Raw genomic sequence first — 18609 nt, 5'->3', positions numbered from 1 at the left:
TAACAACTCAACTGTAGCTGCTTATCAGAAACTTGGAAACTCTGATGCTGCTACATACATAACAAAAAGATATCCCCAGGCAAATGAGAATGCTGATTGTATAGTTTTTAACTTGATTTTCCATTTTGGGACCTTAGCCTAATTTAGCCTATTTATTTTTAGTGTGCCAGTAATATGTCATGTGCATGTGGCCTTTTTTAGTATCAGCAGGAAATTAATGGTGAAGGTTGGGCTGATTATCTCAATCACGTCAATATCACTGTATCACTATTCCCCTACCAACAATAGGAGGTAGAATACTGCCTGGGAAATATAGCTAAACAGTCTAATAGATGATTTTTTTCTGACCCACTGTAGGATCTGTTGAGTACAGTGTCTCAAATAGTACCAGGTATACCTGAACAATTAATAAATATCATTCTATAATTTGGTATGTGACTGGAACAAGATTAGCAAGAAAGGAGAATATCTTGCAGCCAGTGTCCTGGGTAAAATTTGCATTCTAAAGGGTTTTTAAGCACATGAAATTATTCTTGCTTGCTCTAATGTGCTTTTTCTTGTATTCTAAATTTCTCAATGGAAAAAAAAAATTCTATGTTGTCTTATAGCAGAATGAATTGTTACCTGACCTATCCTAACTAGCTTGGTCATGTTCACTAAAATGAATTGAATTTAGAAAGATAATAGAAGTATTATGCCATATAATGAATGCCACTTATCTCTATCATTGGTTTATATTTTTCATTATAATCTGATTATGAAATATTTCAAGAACACTTCAGAAAGTACAGAGAATAACATAAAGATCACCCATATCACCATTCACAGTTTTGTAAGATCTTAACATTTTGTCATATTTGCTCTCAATATATTTTTTTAAGAAACTTGAACATTTGAAACTTCTGGGGTAACTTTTACTCCCTCTCTTCCCAGAGATAACTACTATCTTGAATTTGGTGTTTGTAATTCCCTTAAATGTATCTGCACTTTTAGTACATATATATGTATCCATAAATTATATATAGTAGTATTTTGCAGATGAAGTTTTGAAACTTGTTATAAATGATATCACTCTGGACGTATTCTTCCCCAACTTGCTATTATCACTCAATTTTTATGTTTTTGCCATTTATCTATGTTCATAGATAAGGATGGAGTTCATTTAATTTGCTTATAGTATCCCATTGTACAATGTGAAAGGTTAAGGCAACTGTGCAGTTAGAGGGTGCGGTCCCCATAAGACTGCCCATATTTCAGCTACCCCAAACCATTTGTTGAGTCAGTTAATTCTAAGGGTAAGGTATTTTTCTTCATCTGTTGTATAATACTAGATTATAAACTCAACAAAAGGGGACTCTATCTGTGGCAATTTCATGTGGCCTCGTATCACTCCAGAAAGTTATAGCAATTGCTTACACCAAGTCTCTAGAGGTACTAGTGATTCAGAGCCACTTTTCATGGTATTTTATTAAGGGTTTCTTGGATCATGTGGTACGATTTCAAATCCCCCACCTGTGTGAGGACAGACCATTGGTTATAAATACAGAAGTATAATTTTCCTCTACCCAAGGCTTTAGATAAAACAGGTTTTGTGTTCTCCCTCTTATAGTAAGTGAATTTTCCCCCCATCACCTTTTCACTGAAATGTAGTCCTTTAAGGATGAAGACATTATGAGAGAATATCTCATTTTCTACTCCCTGCCTTATTTGGATCCTAAGGCCTCTCCTGTACCTACGTGGACATCAGAATCCAAGCCCTTAGATTCATGAGATCAGCAAACTCCTTAGAACTTCTGCAACATTAACTCATGTGCTTACTGCTCTAGTTTTCATTTTCCAATGTAGTTTTGCTTATGTTTATGGTAAGCAAAATCTCCAGGGGTCTCCCACAGTCTTCCCTGCTTATTTCCTTCTTAACACTTCTCTGTGATCACTTCTGTTGGGGGACTCATACATTACCCCTTGATGCTATTTGTAGCCTTTGTATCTTAGGAAGTTAGTAGGTGGCTTGAGGGAATAGCTTCGCTTTGCTTAGGGACGCTTTTGGCTTGGTCATAACTCTAGGCTTGCACATTGTGTTATTAACAGTAGTACCTCTTGATGCATCAAAATTACTAATCTTCTGAGGGATTCTTAATTCCATGGCAGAGAAAATAACAAGTTATCAAAATCCTTTTTCTGTAAGATCAGGTTTTAAATGTAAGATATTTAAAAGAAAATAATGCTGCCTTAATGTTCAATTCAAGAATCCTAATTCACACTTTCCTATTCTATTCCCAGGATGTGTGCTGTGTTTGGTGGAATCTATTGTCTTCGCCATTCAGTCCAGTGCCTTGTTGTGGACAAAGAATCCAGAAAGTAAGGATGATATAAGTTACATTCCTATAGCCACACCCCAAGCACAGGTGAAAAATGCTAAAGTCAATTTAAAAAAAAAAAACAAAAAACATGATTCTTCAAAGATCGTCCTTGGCATTAATAACATATCAACCTTGATTAAAAGTAATTTGTGTTTAGACCCTCGAGAACAAAGAAAGTTCAGAATATAGAGAAACTAAATTAATTTCCCTGCAATGTAACTACAGCTCCTGATCATCCAAGCTTGGAAGACAAATCATTTCAGCCTCCCGGGGTGGGTGGTGAGTGATGTTAGTTTTCCTTGTGGCCTTACCTCCTCTAATTGATTTTTATCAGATGACAACAAAGCCCTCTGCTATTGCATTTTTAAAAATGGAGCTCACCTAAAGACTCATCAAATTAATCTCTGCTGATAATGCATGTCACTCCCAAGAGAAGACACTTTAATGATTTTTTTTAGGTAGAGTGTTGTCATTAAACTATGCTGACCTGTTACCTGAGGATAAATTCTTTTATAATCATTTTAGGCCTGCAGACTGGCTTAGGATTGAAATAAGAATTTACGTGCTTTTAAAAAATGCTGAGAATGTGTATTTATCTCTATGTTTTTACATTTCAATTATATTTTTCTAGGATTTATTATTTAGTTACTAAGATACACTCTTGTCTGAATTACACTAAGTAGTAGTCTTTGATTTCTAGGTTTTACATTAAAACAGGATGAAGTTTTAGGAGCTGTTTAAATTGCTATGTATTTTTATTTCTAGTTACGTGTTAAGCATCTACAAACCTATATCTCTTGTATGACTTTTTTAGGGGTATATAAAGAAATAGTATTGTTCAGGCCATAAAATACTTTAATATTTTCATCAGGAAGCTTAAAACTATAAAATTTAAGCTGTTTAATTTTACAGTAATTTTGTATAGTCTAAGTGGCATAATTTCTTATAGACTAGTTATAACACCAGTGTATTTTTTTTTAATTTTTTTTTCAACGTTTATTTATTTTTGGGACAGAGAGAAACAGAGCATGAACGGGGGAGGGGCAGAGAGAGAGGGAGACGCAGAATCCGAAACAGGCTCCAGGCTCTGAGCCATCAGCCCAGAGCCCGACGTGGGGCTCGAACTCACGGACCGCGAGATCATGACCTGGCTGAAGTCGGACGCTTAACCGACTGCGCCACCCAGGTGCCCCAACACCAGTGTATTTTGAGATATCGTAGAGAGAAATTCAAGTCTAAAACATGTAATATTTAAGCAGTGACTTTGCTTTAGAAAGTAATTCTCTAGTATAAGATATAGACACACAGCTTAAAGGCTTGTAAAGTACTTTTAGCACCTTAATGCAAAGGTACTACATAAATGAAAAATGATAATCTGTCCTGAAAAATCTATCTTTGAAGACCCAGGATATTCATATTCTGGGTCATGAATTACTTTGTGGAGGATGAGGAAGGAATTTTTAATCCTCTTAGAGTCATTTTTCCTTATACATTCATATTGAATCATGAATGTGTTCCCATGATGGAAAGCCTGATAATGAATTGTTTATATCGTACTTATTTACTCAGATCCTGTTACCTTTTTGGGGCCCCTTCCAGGTGTACCTGTTGCTCTTAGTGACATGAAAAAGTTACATGGCTCATATTATGTTTCTTTTTAATGGATACCTTAGTACAATAATAGCATTAATTTACCTTAACATTGACTTAGTTTTTATTATAGACTTTGAACAGAGGAAATCTTCTTTATGATCTGCTACAGATTTCAGTTGCAACAGAGAGCTGAGGACTAAGGGTCTAAAGACCAAACTTCGGTAATTTTCAAATTTTAATGTGCCTGAGAATCACCAGGTGAACATGTTTTGGTTTTGTTTGTTTAAAGGAGATTTCTGTGCCTCACCCTCACAGAGTGAAATTGGATACTGTGCTTAGAATGGAGCCGTGGAATTTGCAGTTTTGAGAACACCCCAAAAGAATCTAATATAGGTCCTCCTTAGATGACACTAAGAAACACTGATCTGTAAATGTAAAGTTCAGGAGTTAGCCAGTGTTCCAAGATAGACTGAGGGCTCTAGATCTTAATTCATTCTAAGCCCCTATCAAGGTGAACCTTCCAGATCTACTGGAGTCAATATAAATTTTATTGTTTTCTGTTTTCTGTTATTTTCATTAAGCTATAAATGTTTTTATTTCCCCCAAGGTTTCATTTAAATTCCAGATAGTTAACATAAAGTGCAATATTAGTGTCAGGTGTAGAATTTAGGGATTCATCACTAACCATGCAGCACCCAGTGTACCAAATGCCCTCCTAATGCCCATCACCTGTTTAAATCCTCCAACCTCCCTTCTAGTAAGCATATACTTGAGTCTGTTTCTTGGTTTGCCTGTCTCTTTTATTTCCCTGCTATGTTCATATGTTGTTTCTTAAATTCCACATATGAGTGAAATCAAATGGTGTTTGTCTTTATCTGACTGAGCTACATACATGTCATTGAAAACAGCAAGATTTTGTTCTTTTTATGGCTGAGTAGTATTCCATTGTGTGTGTGTGTGCATGTGTGTATATACACATATTCTTTATCTATCTGTTCTTTATCCATTCATCAGTTGATGGACATTTGGGCTCTTTCCATAATTTGGCTATTGTTGGTAATGCTGCTATAAACATTGGGGTGCATGTGTCACTTCAAATCAGTATTTTTTATTCTTTGGATAAATACCTAGTAGTACAGTTGCTGGATCATAAGGTAGTTCTGTTTGTAACTTTTTGAAAAACCTCCATACTGTTTTCCAGAGTGGCTGCACCAGTTTGCATTCCCACCAACAGTGCAAGAGGGTTCCCCTTTGTCCACATCCTCACCAACACTTCTTGTTTCCTCTGTTGTTAATTTTAGCCATTCTGATTGGTGTGAGGTGATATCTCCTTGTAGTTTTAATTTCTATTTCCCTGATGATGTGTGATGTTGAGCATCTTTTCATGTGTCTGTTGGCCATCTGTGTGTCTTCTTTGGAAAAATGTCTATTCATGTCTTTTGCCCATTTTTTACCTGGGTTATTTTTTTTTTAAAGATTGTCTAATTTGTGGGCCACCTGGGTGGCTCAGTTGGTTAAGTGGCTGACTCTGGATTTTGGTTCAAGTCATGAACTCATGGTTTGTGAGTTTGAGCCCCATATCGATCTCTGTGCTGACAGTATGGAGCCTGCTTGGGATTCTCTCTCTTCCTCCCTCTCTGCCCTTCCCCTGTTCTTTCTCTCTCTCTCCCTCTATCAAAATAAATAAATACACTTAAAAAAAAGATTGCCTAATTTGTTGGCACACAGTTTTTCATAACACTCTCTTATAATTGTATTTTTGTCATGTCTGTTGTTATTTGTCCTCATTTGTGACTTTCTTTATAGGGTGTTTTCTCCTTTCTTTTTGATAACTCTGGGAAGAGGTTTATCAATTTTGTTAATTTTTTCAAAGAAGCAGCTCCTGGCTTCATTGATCTGTTCTAATGCTTTTTTGTTTGTTTGTTTTGTTTTGTTTTGTTTTTGTTTTTAGTTTTTATATCATTTATTTCTGCTCTATTCTTTTTTATTTCTCTTTTGCTGACTTTATGCTTTGTTATTCTTGTAGCTCCTTTAGGTGTAAGGTTAGGTTGTTTATTTGAGATTTTTCTTGCTTCTTGCAGTAGGCCTGTATTGTAATATATTTCCCTCTTGTGACCACTTTTGCCGCATCCTAAAGGTTTGGACTGTCATGTTTTTATTTTAATTTGTTTCATCAATTTCTTCTTTGATTTCCTAGTTGACCCATTCATTGTTTAGCGGTGTGTTGTTTAGCCTCCTCCATGTATTTGTGTGGGTTTTTTTTTTTTTTTTTTTTTTTTTGTGATTGACAACAATTTTATAGTGTTGTGATCTGAAAATATGTATGGTATATGATCTTGATACTTTGGGGTTTGTTGAGGCCTGCTTTGTAACCTAGTATGTGATCTGTTCTGGAGAGTGTCCCTTGTGCACTTGAAAAGAATGTGTATTCTGCTGCTTTAGGATGAAATGATTTGAATATATCTGTTAAGTCATCTGGTCCAGTGTGTCATTCAAAGCCACTGTTTCTTTGTTGATGTTCTGCTGAGGTGATCTGTCCATTGATATAAGTGGGGTGTTAAAGTCCCCTACTATTATTGTATTATTATCAATGAGTTTCTTTATATTGTTTTATATATTTGGGTGTTCCAAGTTGGGAGCATAAATATTTAAAATTGGTAGATCTTTTTGTTAGATTGTCCCTTTTTTATGATATAGTGCCCTTCATCTCTTGTTATAGTGTTTGGTTTAAATCTATTTTGTCTGATACAAGTATTGCTACTTTGGCTTTCATTTGACTTCCTTTTGCATGGCAAATATTTCTGCATCCCCTCACTCTAAATATCCAGGTAACTTTAGATATAATATAAATTTCTTGTAGGAAGCATGTAGATGAGTCTTGGTTTTTTATCCATTGTGACACTCTATATCTTTAGATTGGAGCATTTAGTCCATTTACATTGAGAGTAATTATTTAGAGATATCTATTCAGTGCCATTTTATTACTTGTTTTATCATTGTTTCTCAAGATTTTCTCTGTTCCTTTTTAGTCTTTGTTACTTTAGGTTTGTCCTTCCCACTCAAAGAGTCTCCTTTAATATTTTTGACAGGCTGGTGTTCTGGTCACGAACTCCTTTAGTTTTTGTTTGTCTGGGAAACTATCTCTCCTTCTAATGTGAATGATAGCATTGCTGGATAGAGTATTCTTTGCTGCAGTTTTTCCCATTCTGCATTTTGAATGTATCATTTCACTCCCTTCTAGTTTGCCAAATCTCTAGAGAGATATACAGCTAGCCTTATGGGTCTTCCTTGGAAAGTTGGGGACTTCTTTTTTCTTGCTGCTTTGATGAGTTTTTTTCTTTCTAGCTATGTTTTACAAATTTAATTACAATATGTCTTGGTGTTTGTCAGCTTTTGTTGATTTTGATAGGAGTTCTTTGTGCCTCCTGGATCTGGATGTCTGTTTCCTTCTCCAGATTAAGGAAGTTTTCAGCCATTATTTCTGCAAATAAATTTTCTACTCCACTTTCTCATTTTATTCCAGGACTCCTATGATCTGGATATTATTTGATAGAGTCACAGAGGTCCCTAAATCTTTTCTTGTGATCCATAATCCTTTTGTCTCTTTTGTTCAGCTTCACTGTTTTCCATTATTCTGTCTTCTATATTACTTATTTGTTCCTCTGCTTCTTTTATCATTGTTGTCATTACATCCAGTCTGTTTAGAATCTATCTCAGTACTGCGTTTTTCATTTCTGATTGTTTTTTAACTCTTTTATTTCTGTGGTAAGGATCTCCCTGAAATCTTCCATTCTTTCATCAAGCCCAGTCAGCATCCTTATGATTGTTGCTTTAAATTCTTTATTCAGGTATATTAGTTTTTCTATTTTGCATAGATCTCTGGCCATGACCTTTTATTGTTTCCTTTGGGATGGATTTTTCCATCTTGGCATTTTGTCCAAGTCTCTGTTTTCTTCTCTGTGTTAGAAAAGCCTGTTATGTTTCCTTCTTCTGAGAGCAGTGGCTTTATGAAGAAGAGGTCATATAGTGTCCAACACCTGGCGCTTCAGGAGTGTATCTGGTGTATGCTGGGTGCACTCTGATGCTGTGTTTTGGCTGCTCTGTCCTTCAGGCCAGTGGTCTACAGAGGCTCTACTTACCTGCAGTGGCCAGCTTGTGGTGAGTTTTAAGTAGATATGCTGTGGTCTGCTTGTTAAATGAGACCTGTTGCTGCTTCTACTATAAACTGACACCTTATAGAATTCTCTGTTCAGGAAATGTGGTATTTGCAAGGGTTCCTGTGAGTCTTCTGGGTAAGGGGCCTGCTGTGCTGGGACTTTGGCACACTTGCCAAGAAAGCTGTAGCAGCAGTGAGCAGAGAGCAGCGGGGTAGCACTTGGTGTAAGAAGGTTAGGCAGACACTGTTGGAGCTGTGCTTTTTATTGAAACTTACTTATACTGAGGGGCAGGTGAAGGAAATGGCACCAGCCAGCTCCTTTGTCCTCAGAGAAGGGTCTCAGTGCTTGCTGCTCTCAGGGAAGCACTCCCAGAAGATCAAATAATCTCTGTTCATATGTCCCAGGCATTTTTCAGATCATCATTTTCATACTCTCTCTGGATTGCTTCACTGCCTGGAGGAGCACAGTGCACTTTGGGCTTCATCCCAGCCAAGCCTGCTGAGTTTTAAAACTCCAAACCTATGGGAAGTGCTGTGGCAGGAACTTGAGCTGGTCTCTGGAAGAAGGGCAGTCACACAGAGGCAGGGGTGTGGGATTTTGAGCAATCTAGCTAAACAGCTAGTGTCAGGATGAAAAGCCCTTAGGAGGTGTCTCTGTGCCTATGCTGATGGCAGGGGAAGGCAATGGCTACCAGTGGGTCCTTTTTTGCCACCTCTCACAGATGCGCTCCAAGAGGAGAGAACAGTCTCCTGTGTGCCTTAAGAGATTCTCACATTGAGCTGTCTGCCCCTGGATTGGATGCCTGCCTTCTCTCCAGGAATAAGCCAGTGCTCTCAGGGTTCTATCCCAGTTAATCCGGTAGACCTCTAAAACTCCAGTCTTTAAGCCTGGCTGGCTGCAAAACTCATGAAAATCAACCCCTTTCATTTTCCCAGCCATTGACTTTGGGAAAGTGTCCTGCTTATGTGTTCTCCTGTGTACTCTTCTTTTTCTCTTGCCTTTCTCCATGATCACAGCTTCCTCCCCTCCACAGCACTTGCGATCTGCTTCTTCCCCAAACCATGTCTTTGTACTTCCTTTCTTCCTCGATGTGGCCTCTTCCCCTCTAGTTGTGGAATTTGTTCTGTCACTCCTCTGTTCAATTTCTTAGGTATTCAGAATGATATGATAGTTCCCTATTTGTGTTCAGGGAATGAGAGAAGCCTCGGGTCCTACTACTACACAGCCATCAAAATCCTCTCCTGAATTTTAGTTTAGTTTATTTTAATTTATTTCAATTAGTTATTTGTTTATTTATTTAAGTAGGCATCACATCCAGCATGGAGCCCAACACGGGTCTTGAACTCACAACCTTGAGATCAAGATCTGAGCTGAGACCCAGAATTGGATGCTTAACCAACTGAGCCACCACCTAGGCCCTTCCTCTCTTGAATTTTAAACAGCGGACTGCTACTTATTTAACATTTTCTTTTATGTCTTAATGGAAAGACCTCAAGTATAATAATTATTGCCTAATAACTCCTTAAGGATGCATGGTCAGGTAGCCCTCGAATGAGAGATGACCTGCAACTCTATCCCTGCCATGAATGACAGTGAGCAAGTCACTTTTCTCTGGACCAGTCCCTTTATCTGTAAAATGAGTTAGATGGCTCTGTAGTAATCACCCAGTCTCCTCCCCTGTATATAACATGCTTTGACTGAGTTAATAAAAGTACTTAGAGGAGTGCCTGGGTGGTTCAGTTGGTTGAGTGTCCAACTTCGGCTCAGGTCATGATCTTACTGTTCGTGAGTTCAAGCCCCACATCGGGCTCTGACAACTCAGAGCCTGGAGCCTGTTTCAGATTCTGTGTCTCCCTCTCTGCCCCTTTCTCTCTCTCTCTCTCTCTCTCTCTCAAAAATAAACATTAAAGAAAAACGTTTAAAAAAAGGTACTTAGTACTTTTTCCTTAATATTTATAAATAAATTATCCTAAATTGTTTTATATGCTCAAATATAGACCATTCTTATATATTGGTTAAACTTCAGTCCCAGTGAGAAATCAAAAAACTTTTGAACAACTTGAATGTGTTTACTTTTATGGATATGAATGGAATAGCAAAGTGTCTACTTACACTACTCATTTTATTATTATTATATTAGACCTCCAATTCTCCAAGGAATGTTTTTTTGTTGTCCCTCTTGGTTGTTTAAGATACAGCCATTTTGGATTCTGTTTGTGATTCTCTTCAAAATTTATTCCAAGCCATAATTACTTCCTTAGTAGTAGAACAGTTTTTAAATTTGACCTGCATTTATAGTATTCTTGATATCTACAATATTCTCACTATAGTGTATAGTTTAAATGATCTTTAAAAGTTTTATTCAAGAGATAGCCAATACTTAAAAATTGTAAATTCATACCTTCACTAATAATTACCAAATTTATAGTAAGTTTTTGCATTTTTAATAAAAATCCCATTCTGTCAAGTCTTATAGTCTCTATAAATAAATAAAGCTAGCATTGATTAAAGTTGACTCTAGCTAATTTTTCTTTTCCAAACACTACCTTGATGTTCAAAATCAAATACTCAAGAGAGTAGCAGGAGGTAGTTTGTCAGGACTTAAATTTAAAGAGAGGGATAATTTTTTGAGGGAAGAATCTTGAAGTTATATTTAGATATATCCAGCTTAAATTTCTTTCTTTTCTTTTAATATTCATTTTTGAGAGAGAGAGAGTGCATGTGAGAGTGGAGAAGGGGGCAGAGAGAGAGGGAGGCAGAGGATCTGAGGCAGACTCTGCACTGACAGCAGAGAGCCTGATGTGGGGCTCGAACTCACGAAACCAGATCATGACCTGTGCCCCCAGCATATATTTCTTTTTAGGAATCACGGTTGACTAAACAATTGTTTATTCTAAGTATAATTAGAATATCAATAAAGAAATCAGCAAGAATTTACGTTTGTCTCGTTATGGTATTAGATTACCTCCCTCTCCCTCTTTTTCTATTTGGTATATTTGTCATCCCCTTTCATGTAGTTAAGAACTACTCATGCTTGAGGTCTAAGGTATAAGTTTATTTTCTGATCCCACAGACTACATCAGAACCCTTTGCTAGCCCCCTGAGTCAGGTCCCTTTATATGATTGTTTGTAAGTTCTGTGTAAGAAAAGGCACAATCTTTCTACTATATGTCCAGAAGCTAAGCACGTTCTTATCACCCATTACACTCGTAGCTATCTGTTAAATGAATGAATGAATATTAAAAACTGATAGTCTTTTTGGTGCTTTTGTTCACCATTCATTAAGGAAAGCTATAGAAACATAAATGATCATAGCATTGAGTTCAGTATGGTGATTACATGTCAAAGTTATGTACAAACTTTAAGAGAAGAAATCTAAAATATGTAACCATACTTACTTTCAGCTAGATCTTATTTTTCTTTTTTGTTTAATTTGCTTTTCCTGAGAGCCACATTGACTGTGCTCTTTTTGCTATATTATCCATTGGCTCTGCTTTTTAATTTTCAGAGGACGTAGGTCTCAGTAGTCTTTTCTATACCCTGTCACTTAACTCTAATACTGAACCCCTGTGTTAACTGTTTCTGTGAATACCGAATGCTCTTGTTGAGTAGCTTTATTTTTCTTTGCAGCTGTGCTGTGTAAAACTCCTATAAAGTGGATTTGGCCATTTAGCAGTACAATATTTGATACTAGGGTAAGGTATGGATGACCTTGGACCAGATATGTCTGTAACCAGTAGTCTGAATCTAATTACTTCAGCAGTGTTCTTTTGTACTTCAGCTGTCTCACGTACTAGAATTCCTGCTGTGACTATTTCTTAGAGTTATCTTTTTCCTGATGTCAGGAATAACTATACGTGTTATATCTGTCCCAGATACTCAGAAGTTAGTAATAAATAATATGTTAGAGCAAGTGTGAGGTACTTATCTTAACTACCATTGGTCATTGTAGGAAAATTGCTGAATTTCTTGATTTTAGCATTTCTCATTTACAAATGGTAGCGGTAATATTCTATACATTTAACCTCCAACCTCCATGCTAGTTGCTATGGGAATAATGAAATGAGTAAAACATGGACTTTGCCTTTGTGTACGAAGAGAGAGGTAAACAGTGCAGACTCTAAAGTCAGATAGACCTGGATCTATATTGTGGCTTCCCCCCCTTACTAGCTGAATGAGCTTTAAAAGTTATTTAACCTCTCTGTGCTCCAGTTTCTGTATAAAGTGGGACATGACAGTAATACCTTATTGGGTTATTATGATTATTAACAGATAAAGCAGGTAGAACCATTTGTTATACACAGTAAGAGTTCAATACATGTTAACTAGTTGCAGTTATTACTTTAATTGGATACTTTGGAATCCCATGGAGAATATATATCCTGAAGATCCTTTTGTGCCCACGCTAAGGAGTTTGGACTGTAATTAGTGGGTAAATAACAAGATTAGGTTTGCTACTTTATTAATTCTGGCATTGATTTGGAAGAAGCACCTTGATGGTAGGAGATTGTTTTGCCTCCTAAATCAGAGGTTCTGATTCTTTGTTTTTGTCTCCACAGTGTTCACATGCACAAAATGCTTCCATTGTTCAGCCATCTATGCAACAAGTATTAGTTGTTTTCTGTGTCCCATGCATTAGGAATATAGCCGAGAACAAGACAATTATGGTCTTTGTTATTATGGAGGTTAAAGTCTACAGGAGGACATTAAAGAAAAAATAAATTTATGAAATAATTACACATTGAGATCTTTTTACTCTGCAGATCTAGCTCTGTTCCTCCCTGTGAAAAGCTTCAGTGGCTTTATATCACTTCAGAATAAAGTATAAGACCCTTCAACATGACATGGGAGGCTTTGGGATCTGGCCTGTGCCTGTTCATCTCTCTTTCCTCCCTGCTTCCATTTTACTGTCATTTAACACTGAAATGTTTGTGGTTCCCTATACTTTTCTTACTTGCCTCTGTATCCCTGCAAATGCTGCCCTTCTACTTGAAATATTCCTATTTGCTTACTTAACTAGATATCATCCTTTAAAAGCAGCTAATGTTGGGGTGCCTGGGTGGCTCAGTTGGTTAAATGTCTGACTTTGGCTCAGGTCATGATCTCATGGTTCATGGGTTCGAGCCTTGTATCGGGCTCTGTCCTTCAGATTCTGTGTCTCCCTCTCTCTGCCCCTCCCCCACTTGTACTCTATTTCTCTCTCTCTCTCTCTCTCTCTCTCTCAAAAAATAAACAAACATTTAAAAAATCTAAAAAATAAGTAAAAGCAGCTAATGTTATCACTTTCTCTGAAGAGCATTCCTTATACTCCACCTTTCCCCCCCACCCCCCCAAGCTGAGTTAGATACCTTCCCTTAGTACTCTAATGATGTCCTCTTCTCATTTCTTATCCCTGGACTTGGGATTTGTCTTATAATTGCCTTCATTATATTGGGAGCACCTTAAAGATAAGATTTTTTGTTTAATTTTTTTAGCGTTTATTTATTTTTGAGAGAGAGAGAGAGAGAGAGAGAGCATAAACAGGGAAGGGTCAGAGAAGAGGGAGACACAGAATCCGAAACAGGCTCCAGGCTCTGAGCTGTCAGCACAGAGCCTGACTCAGGGCTCGAACCCACGAACCACAAGATCATGACCTGAGCTGAAGCCGGATGCTTAACCGACTGAGCCACCCAGGCGCCCAAGGATAAGATATTTTTATTCTTATCTCTTAGAACAGTGCTTAGCACATGATTGTTATGCCATCATTTACATCAAACAAATGAACTACTGACTCTTAGTAGTTCATTATCCTATTAGACTTAACACGCATCTTAAGGCAGTGTAGTAGAGATGGAGAGAAGAGACTGGTTTCAAAAAATCTTTGTAAGTTGGAATCAAAATTAAGTAGCAGATTAGATATAGGAAGAGAGTTTCTAAGCTAGGGAAGCTAACCACCAGTCGTGTCATTACATGAGATTGGTATTCCAAGGGGGGGAAAAGGTAAGGAGTCATGATGAACTCAGTTTGGGGTATGCTAGGTTTAAAAAGGGTTTGGAGTCTGTCTAGAAAGAAATAGATATTAGACATTTAAAAATATGGATACAGAGCTTGGGATTGGTCAGAGCAAAGAGCCATAGATTTTGGAGTTACCTGTTAATGGTGTCTGAGACGATTGGAATGAATTTTTACCCAAGAAAGATGAAAGATAAGCATTTTGGAATAGTTTCCTTGAAGAGGTAACATTTGAACTAATGTGTTTTAGAAAGCATGGAAGGGCATAGTGAGCAGAGAATTATTTTACTTCCATCACTGATTGGGATCTTCTGATATCATTAATTAATGTATTTTTCTCTTTATTATTTCATGTGATTTCTGCATTTTATCCTATAATTAGGATATTAAAATTTTTTTAACATTTATTCATCTTTGAGAGTAATAGAGACAGAGCATGAGCAGGGAAGGGGCAGAGAGAGAGGGAGACACAGAATCTGAAGCAGGCTCCAGGCTCTGAGCTGTCAGCACATGGCCCAATGCGGGGCTCAAACTCACAGACTGTGAGATCATGACCTGAGCCGAAGTCGGACGCTCAACCGACCGAGCCACCTAGGTGCCCCTGTAATTAGGATATTAATTCTGAAGATCACAGAGATTGGATACCTGTTGTGGTATATTTCTCTTCTGGGCCAAATTCTACATAAAGTTTTCATCTCGCTGAGCATTTTTCCTTATCATTTTTCTCTATATGTTCTCATGTCATTGAACCAAAAATTGAATAACTGTTGTGATTTGTTGATTTAGAAAACTCACCTCTAGAAATGTTCTGTCTGGCTTAAGTGATTTTTATGGTGATCATTCTTATGATGATTCTTATGACAAGCTTGGTCCTTATGTCTATGTAATTGAGCACTCCTATCATGTCCCTTCTCAGTGTACTATTTCTGAGGCTCAGCAAGGCCCTCAAGTAAATCCAGAATGCTGTTAATCTTTAATGGCTTCCTCAGGTTTATGTGGGAAGAGTTTTAATGTCTCTGGCAGCACTGTTTCATGTTACTGTTTTCCATTACTTAAGTATCATCTAATTTTTTATATTCATCTTTATAACACGAAGTCTAAGTATAGGTCCCAAATTAATATTTCTTTCTTCGTTGTTCCCCTAATTAGGCCTACTACCTTATAATAAGTCAAGTATCTGGGGGGAAAACAAATTTTATTCCTTAGTTAAACATTCTTTGGTTTGAACAGCCTTGCTCAGGCCTTAGTACTTCACAGTGAGACTATCAGGTGAGTTGTGTTACCATCATCTGCCAGACTGGGCATATATGACCATCACATCAGTTTCTGCAGAAATCACATTATTATTATTATTATTTTTACATTTATTTATTTTTGATAGAGACAGAGCACAAGTGGGGGAGGGGCAGAGAGAGAAGGAGACACAGAATCCGAAGCAGGCTTCAGGCTTTAGGCTCTGAGCTGTTAGCACACAGACTGATGCAGGGCTCGAACTCACAAACCACGATATCATGACCTGAGCTGAAGTCAGACACTTAACCGACTAAACCACCCCGGTGCCCCTGTCACTATTATTTTAAATGTTTATTTTTTTTTTAATTTTTTTTTCAACGTTTTATTTTTATTTTTGGGACAGAGAGAGACAGAGCATGAGCGGGGAAGGGGCAGAGAGAGAGGGAGACACAGAATCGGAAACAGGCTCCAGGCTCTGAGCCATCAGCCCAGAGCCTGACGCGGGGCTCGAACTCACGAACCGCGAGATCGTGACCTGGCTGAAGTCAGATGCTTAACCGACTGCGCCACCCAGGCGCCCCTTAAATGTTTATTTTTGAGAGAGAAAGAGAGCATGCAAGTAGGGGAGGGGCAGAGATAGAGTGGGGGACAGAGGATCCGAAGCAGGCTCTGTGCTGACAGCAGTGAACCCAATGTGGGGCTCAAACCGTGAACTGTGAGATCATGACCTGAGCTGAAGTTAGACTCTCAACTGACTGAGCCACCTAGGCACCTCTATTATTATTTTTACTTTAGCAGTAGCTCTTGACTTTTCTCCACCTAGTACAGCCTAAAACTACAACAGTAATGGTGGCATGCTTGATAGTGATTCTCCGTTGGGATTTGGGAGTTTATCAGAATCTCCAGGGGTACTTATAATTTGAAAAAGTCCCCCAGGTGTGATTCTGATTTGCTCCCTCTTCCTCCTCCTCCTCCTTCTCTGAGAATCTCTGTTTCATCTAGAAGCTTCAGCATAAATAGGCACATTTAGTGGTATATTATCCTTGCATAGATGAACTCCCTAATCCCCCACACCTCCCCTTTGAGTGGTCCCCAGTAGTTCTTTCTAATATCATGACTTATGAAACTAGTGTCTACCTGTTACCAAGGTTTAGCTACCACCAAAGCAGCCCTTTTAGTGTTTGGAAGCCTGCAAAACAAGGGAGCCTCTACTAGCTTGAAGGCCAGGTTTAACTGTGTGGTTTATTTAAATGGGAGCCTTTTGCAAATGCTTACTAGAGTCCAGGATTTATATTAATGCCATTCTCCCACCCCCATCAATTTCATTCCAGTATTTTACGATGAATATTTTCAAATCTACACCAACGTTGAGAGAATTTCAGGATGAATACTTGCATAGCCACAATCTAGATTGTTAATCTAGGTATAACATGATTAAGCAAGTAGATTAAAATGTTAATTGTACCGAAATATTCATCCCTCTGTCCATCTGTTCACCTTTTTAAGCATTTCATGGTAAATTATAGGTATCAGTACAACTTCCCCTACATACCAGCATTTCATGGTAAATTATAGGTATCAGTACAACTTCCCCCACATACCAGCATTTCATGGTAAATTATAGGTATCAGTACAATTTCCCCTAAATACCATGGCATGTCTATCATTAATAAGAGTTGAATATTTATTTATAGCTTTTTCTTTTTGATGTAAAATTTACATGCAGTGAAGTGCCCAAATCTTAAGTACTCATTAGCAGAGTTTGGATAAATGACATATGTGAGTAACCCAAAGCCTTATCAAGATATAGAAGATTATAACACCCTCTTTTTTTCCGCCCAGATTATTCCCTCTTGACTTCTATAGTTTCTGACTTAAAGGTAAGAAAAAGGCTTGTCAGTGCTTGTAGGACAAACAGGGATCAGTGTTTAAGGATGGATCAGTACATTTCTCTTTTCCATTGCCTAAAGTACCTTGTGTTTTAAATTGTATATGCATGTTTTAAAGTAGGATACTGAGTAAATAACTTATGTTTTCAGTTTTTAAATGATTATTTTGGGAAATACTGTATCTAAATATGAATACCTTATATCTATTTAGTTAAGTATTTTATAAGTCAAAAGCTCTAGTTTAATGAAATGTGAAGAAATATGCATAGAAACATAAGTGGGGAAGAGAAAGGAATAAGAGGTGAGATGGGGAAAAATCACATAAATAATAACGTAATATAATTTACACTATGTATTAATGTGTGGCTAATTGATTATATATTATGTATATCTAACATCATGATATAGTCTATCCTGAAAACAGTGGTATGCCATTTATTCAAGAATATCAACATATAATAATCTGCCTTTAGGAAATACACATTAAATTCCTCTCACTGTTGGTCTTCGGTGTTTTTCATTTTATTTTTAATGCCTTTATATCTGGTAAATATCTCTTATTTGGCTTATTTTTAGAGTAATGTAACATACTTTAATGTATATCAGTACATTTCAAATATGGTATAAGTTTTAAATCATTTGCTTGCATTTTATGAAGAGTAACTGATAAATGTATTTCTAATAATTCTGGTTCCAAAAGGAGAAGCTTTGACAAAAGTAAATTGTGATATTTTCATAATAAAAAGATATGGCAAACATGCAGGCATTTGCATATCTTTCCTGAAATATTGCATACTGGGTTTGTCAGTGCTGGTAAGTCCATTTCAAGGATGTTTCCCTTAGTCCATTAGTTTGGATAATGAGCCCTATAAAGTACATTTATAACTTGTGGCACTGCAAGGAGAAGGATTCTAATTTTCATCCTTTTATCTAGACACATTGAAAGAAGGTCAATAGAGGGTTCTATATGATTCATTGTCCCAACACATATCAGATGACAGAGACCTGATAATCTCCATGCATAAGTGTTTTCCTTGTTTAGAAATAGCACTTGAAAGGAATCTTTCTGTGATTATCCTTTGAGGTAAAGTGGAAACATTAAAAGAAGCTTTATCCCTCTTTTTTTTGGTTGTTTAAAACATTTTCACATGTGTGACCAGATAGCTGTTGTTGAACAAAAGATAAAGCAACACTTAACAGAAAAATTAAAAACCTTTAGTGGCTTTTACAGACTGAATGATATAACAAGATATTTGACCAATTTTTCTTTCCTCCTTTTTCTTAGATTCATTAAGGAAAAAAAAAGTCTGTTTTCTAAACAAAGGAAAAGCTTGTATGTTTCTAAACATTAGAAAGCTTATACTTATAGTGTAATACTTGTACTAA

The 18609-nt window shown here is 37.1% G+C and overlaps 1 protein-coding gene across 1 annotated transcript in view; it reads left to right on the top strand.

The window, feature by feature from the left end:
* Window positions 1-18609, top strand: part of CHM (CHM Rab escort protein) — a 261692-nt gene that overhangs the window by 147457 nt on the left and 95626 nt on the right. The window contains exon 9 of the mRNA XM_047076287.1: window positions 2281-2358. Within this exon, the coding sequence (XP_046932243.1) occupies window positions 2281-2358 (78 nt within the window). The remainder of the gene's footprint in view (window positions 1-2280; window positions 2359-18609) is intronic.

The sequence above is a fragment of the Lynx rufus genome, unplaced genomic scaffold (assembly GCF_022079265.1).
Source record: "Lynx rufus isolate CCGP_SWC_20201006 ecotype Redwood Valley unplaced genomic scaffold, mLynRuf1.p SCAF_14, whole genome shotgun sequence".
NCBI classification, from domain to species: domain Eukaryota; kingdom Metazoa; phylum Chordata; class Mammalia; order Carnivora; family Felidae; genus Lynx; species Lynx rufus.
This window is presented reverse-complemented; position numbering and strand designations above follow the sequence as displayed.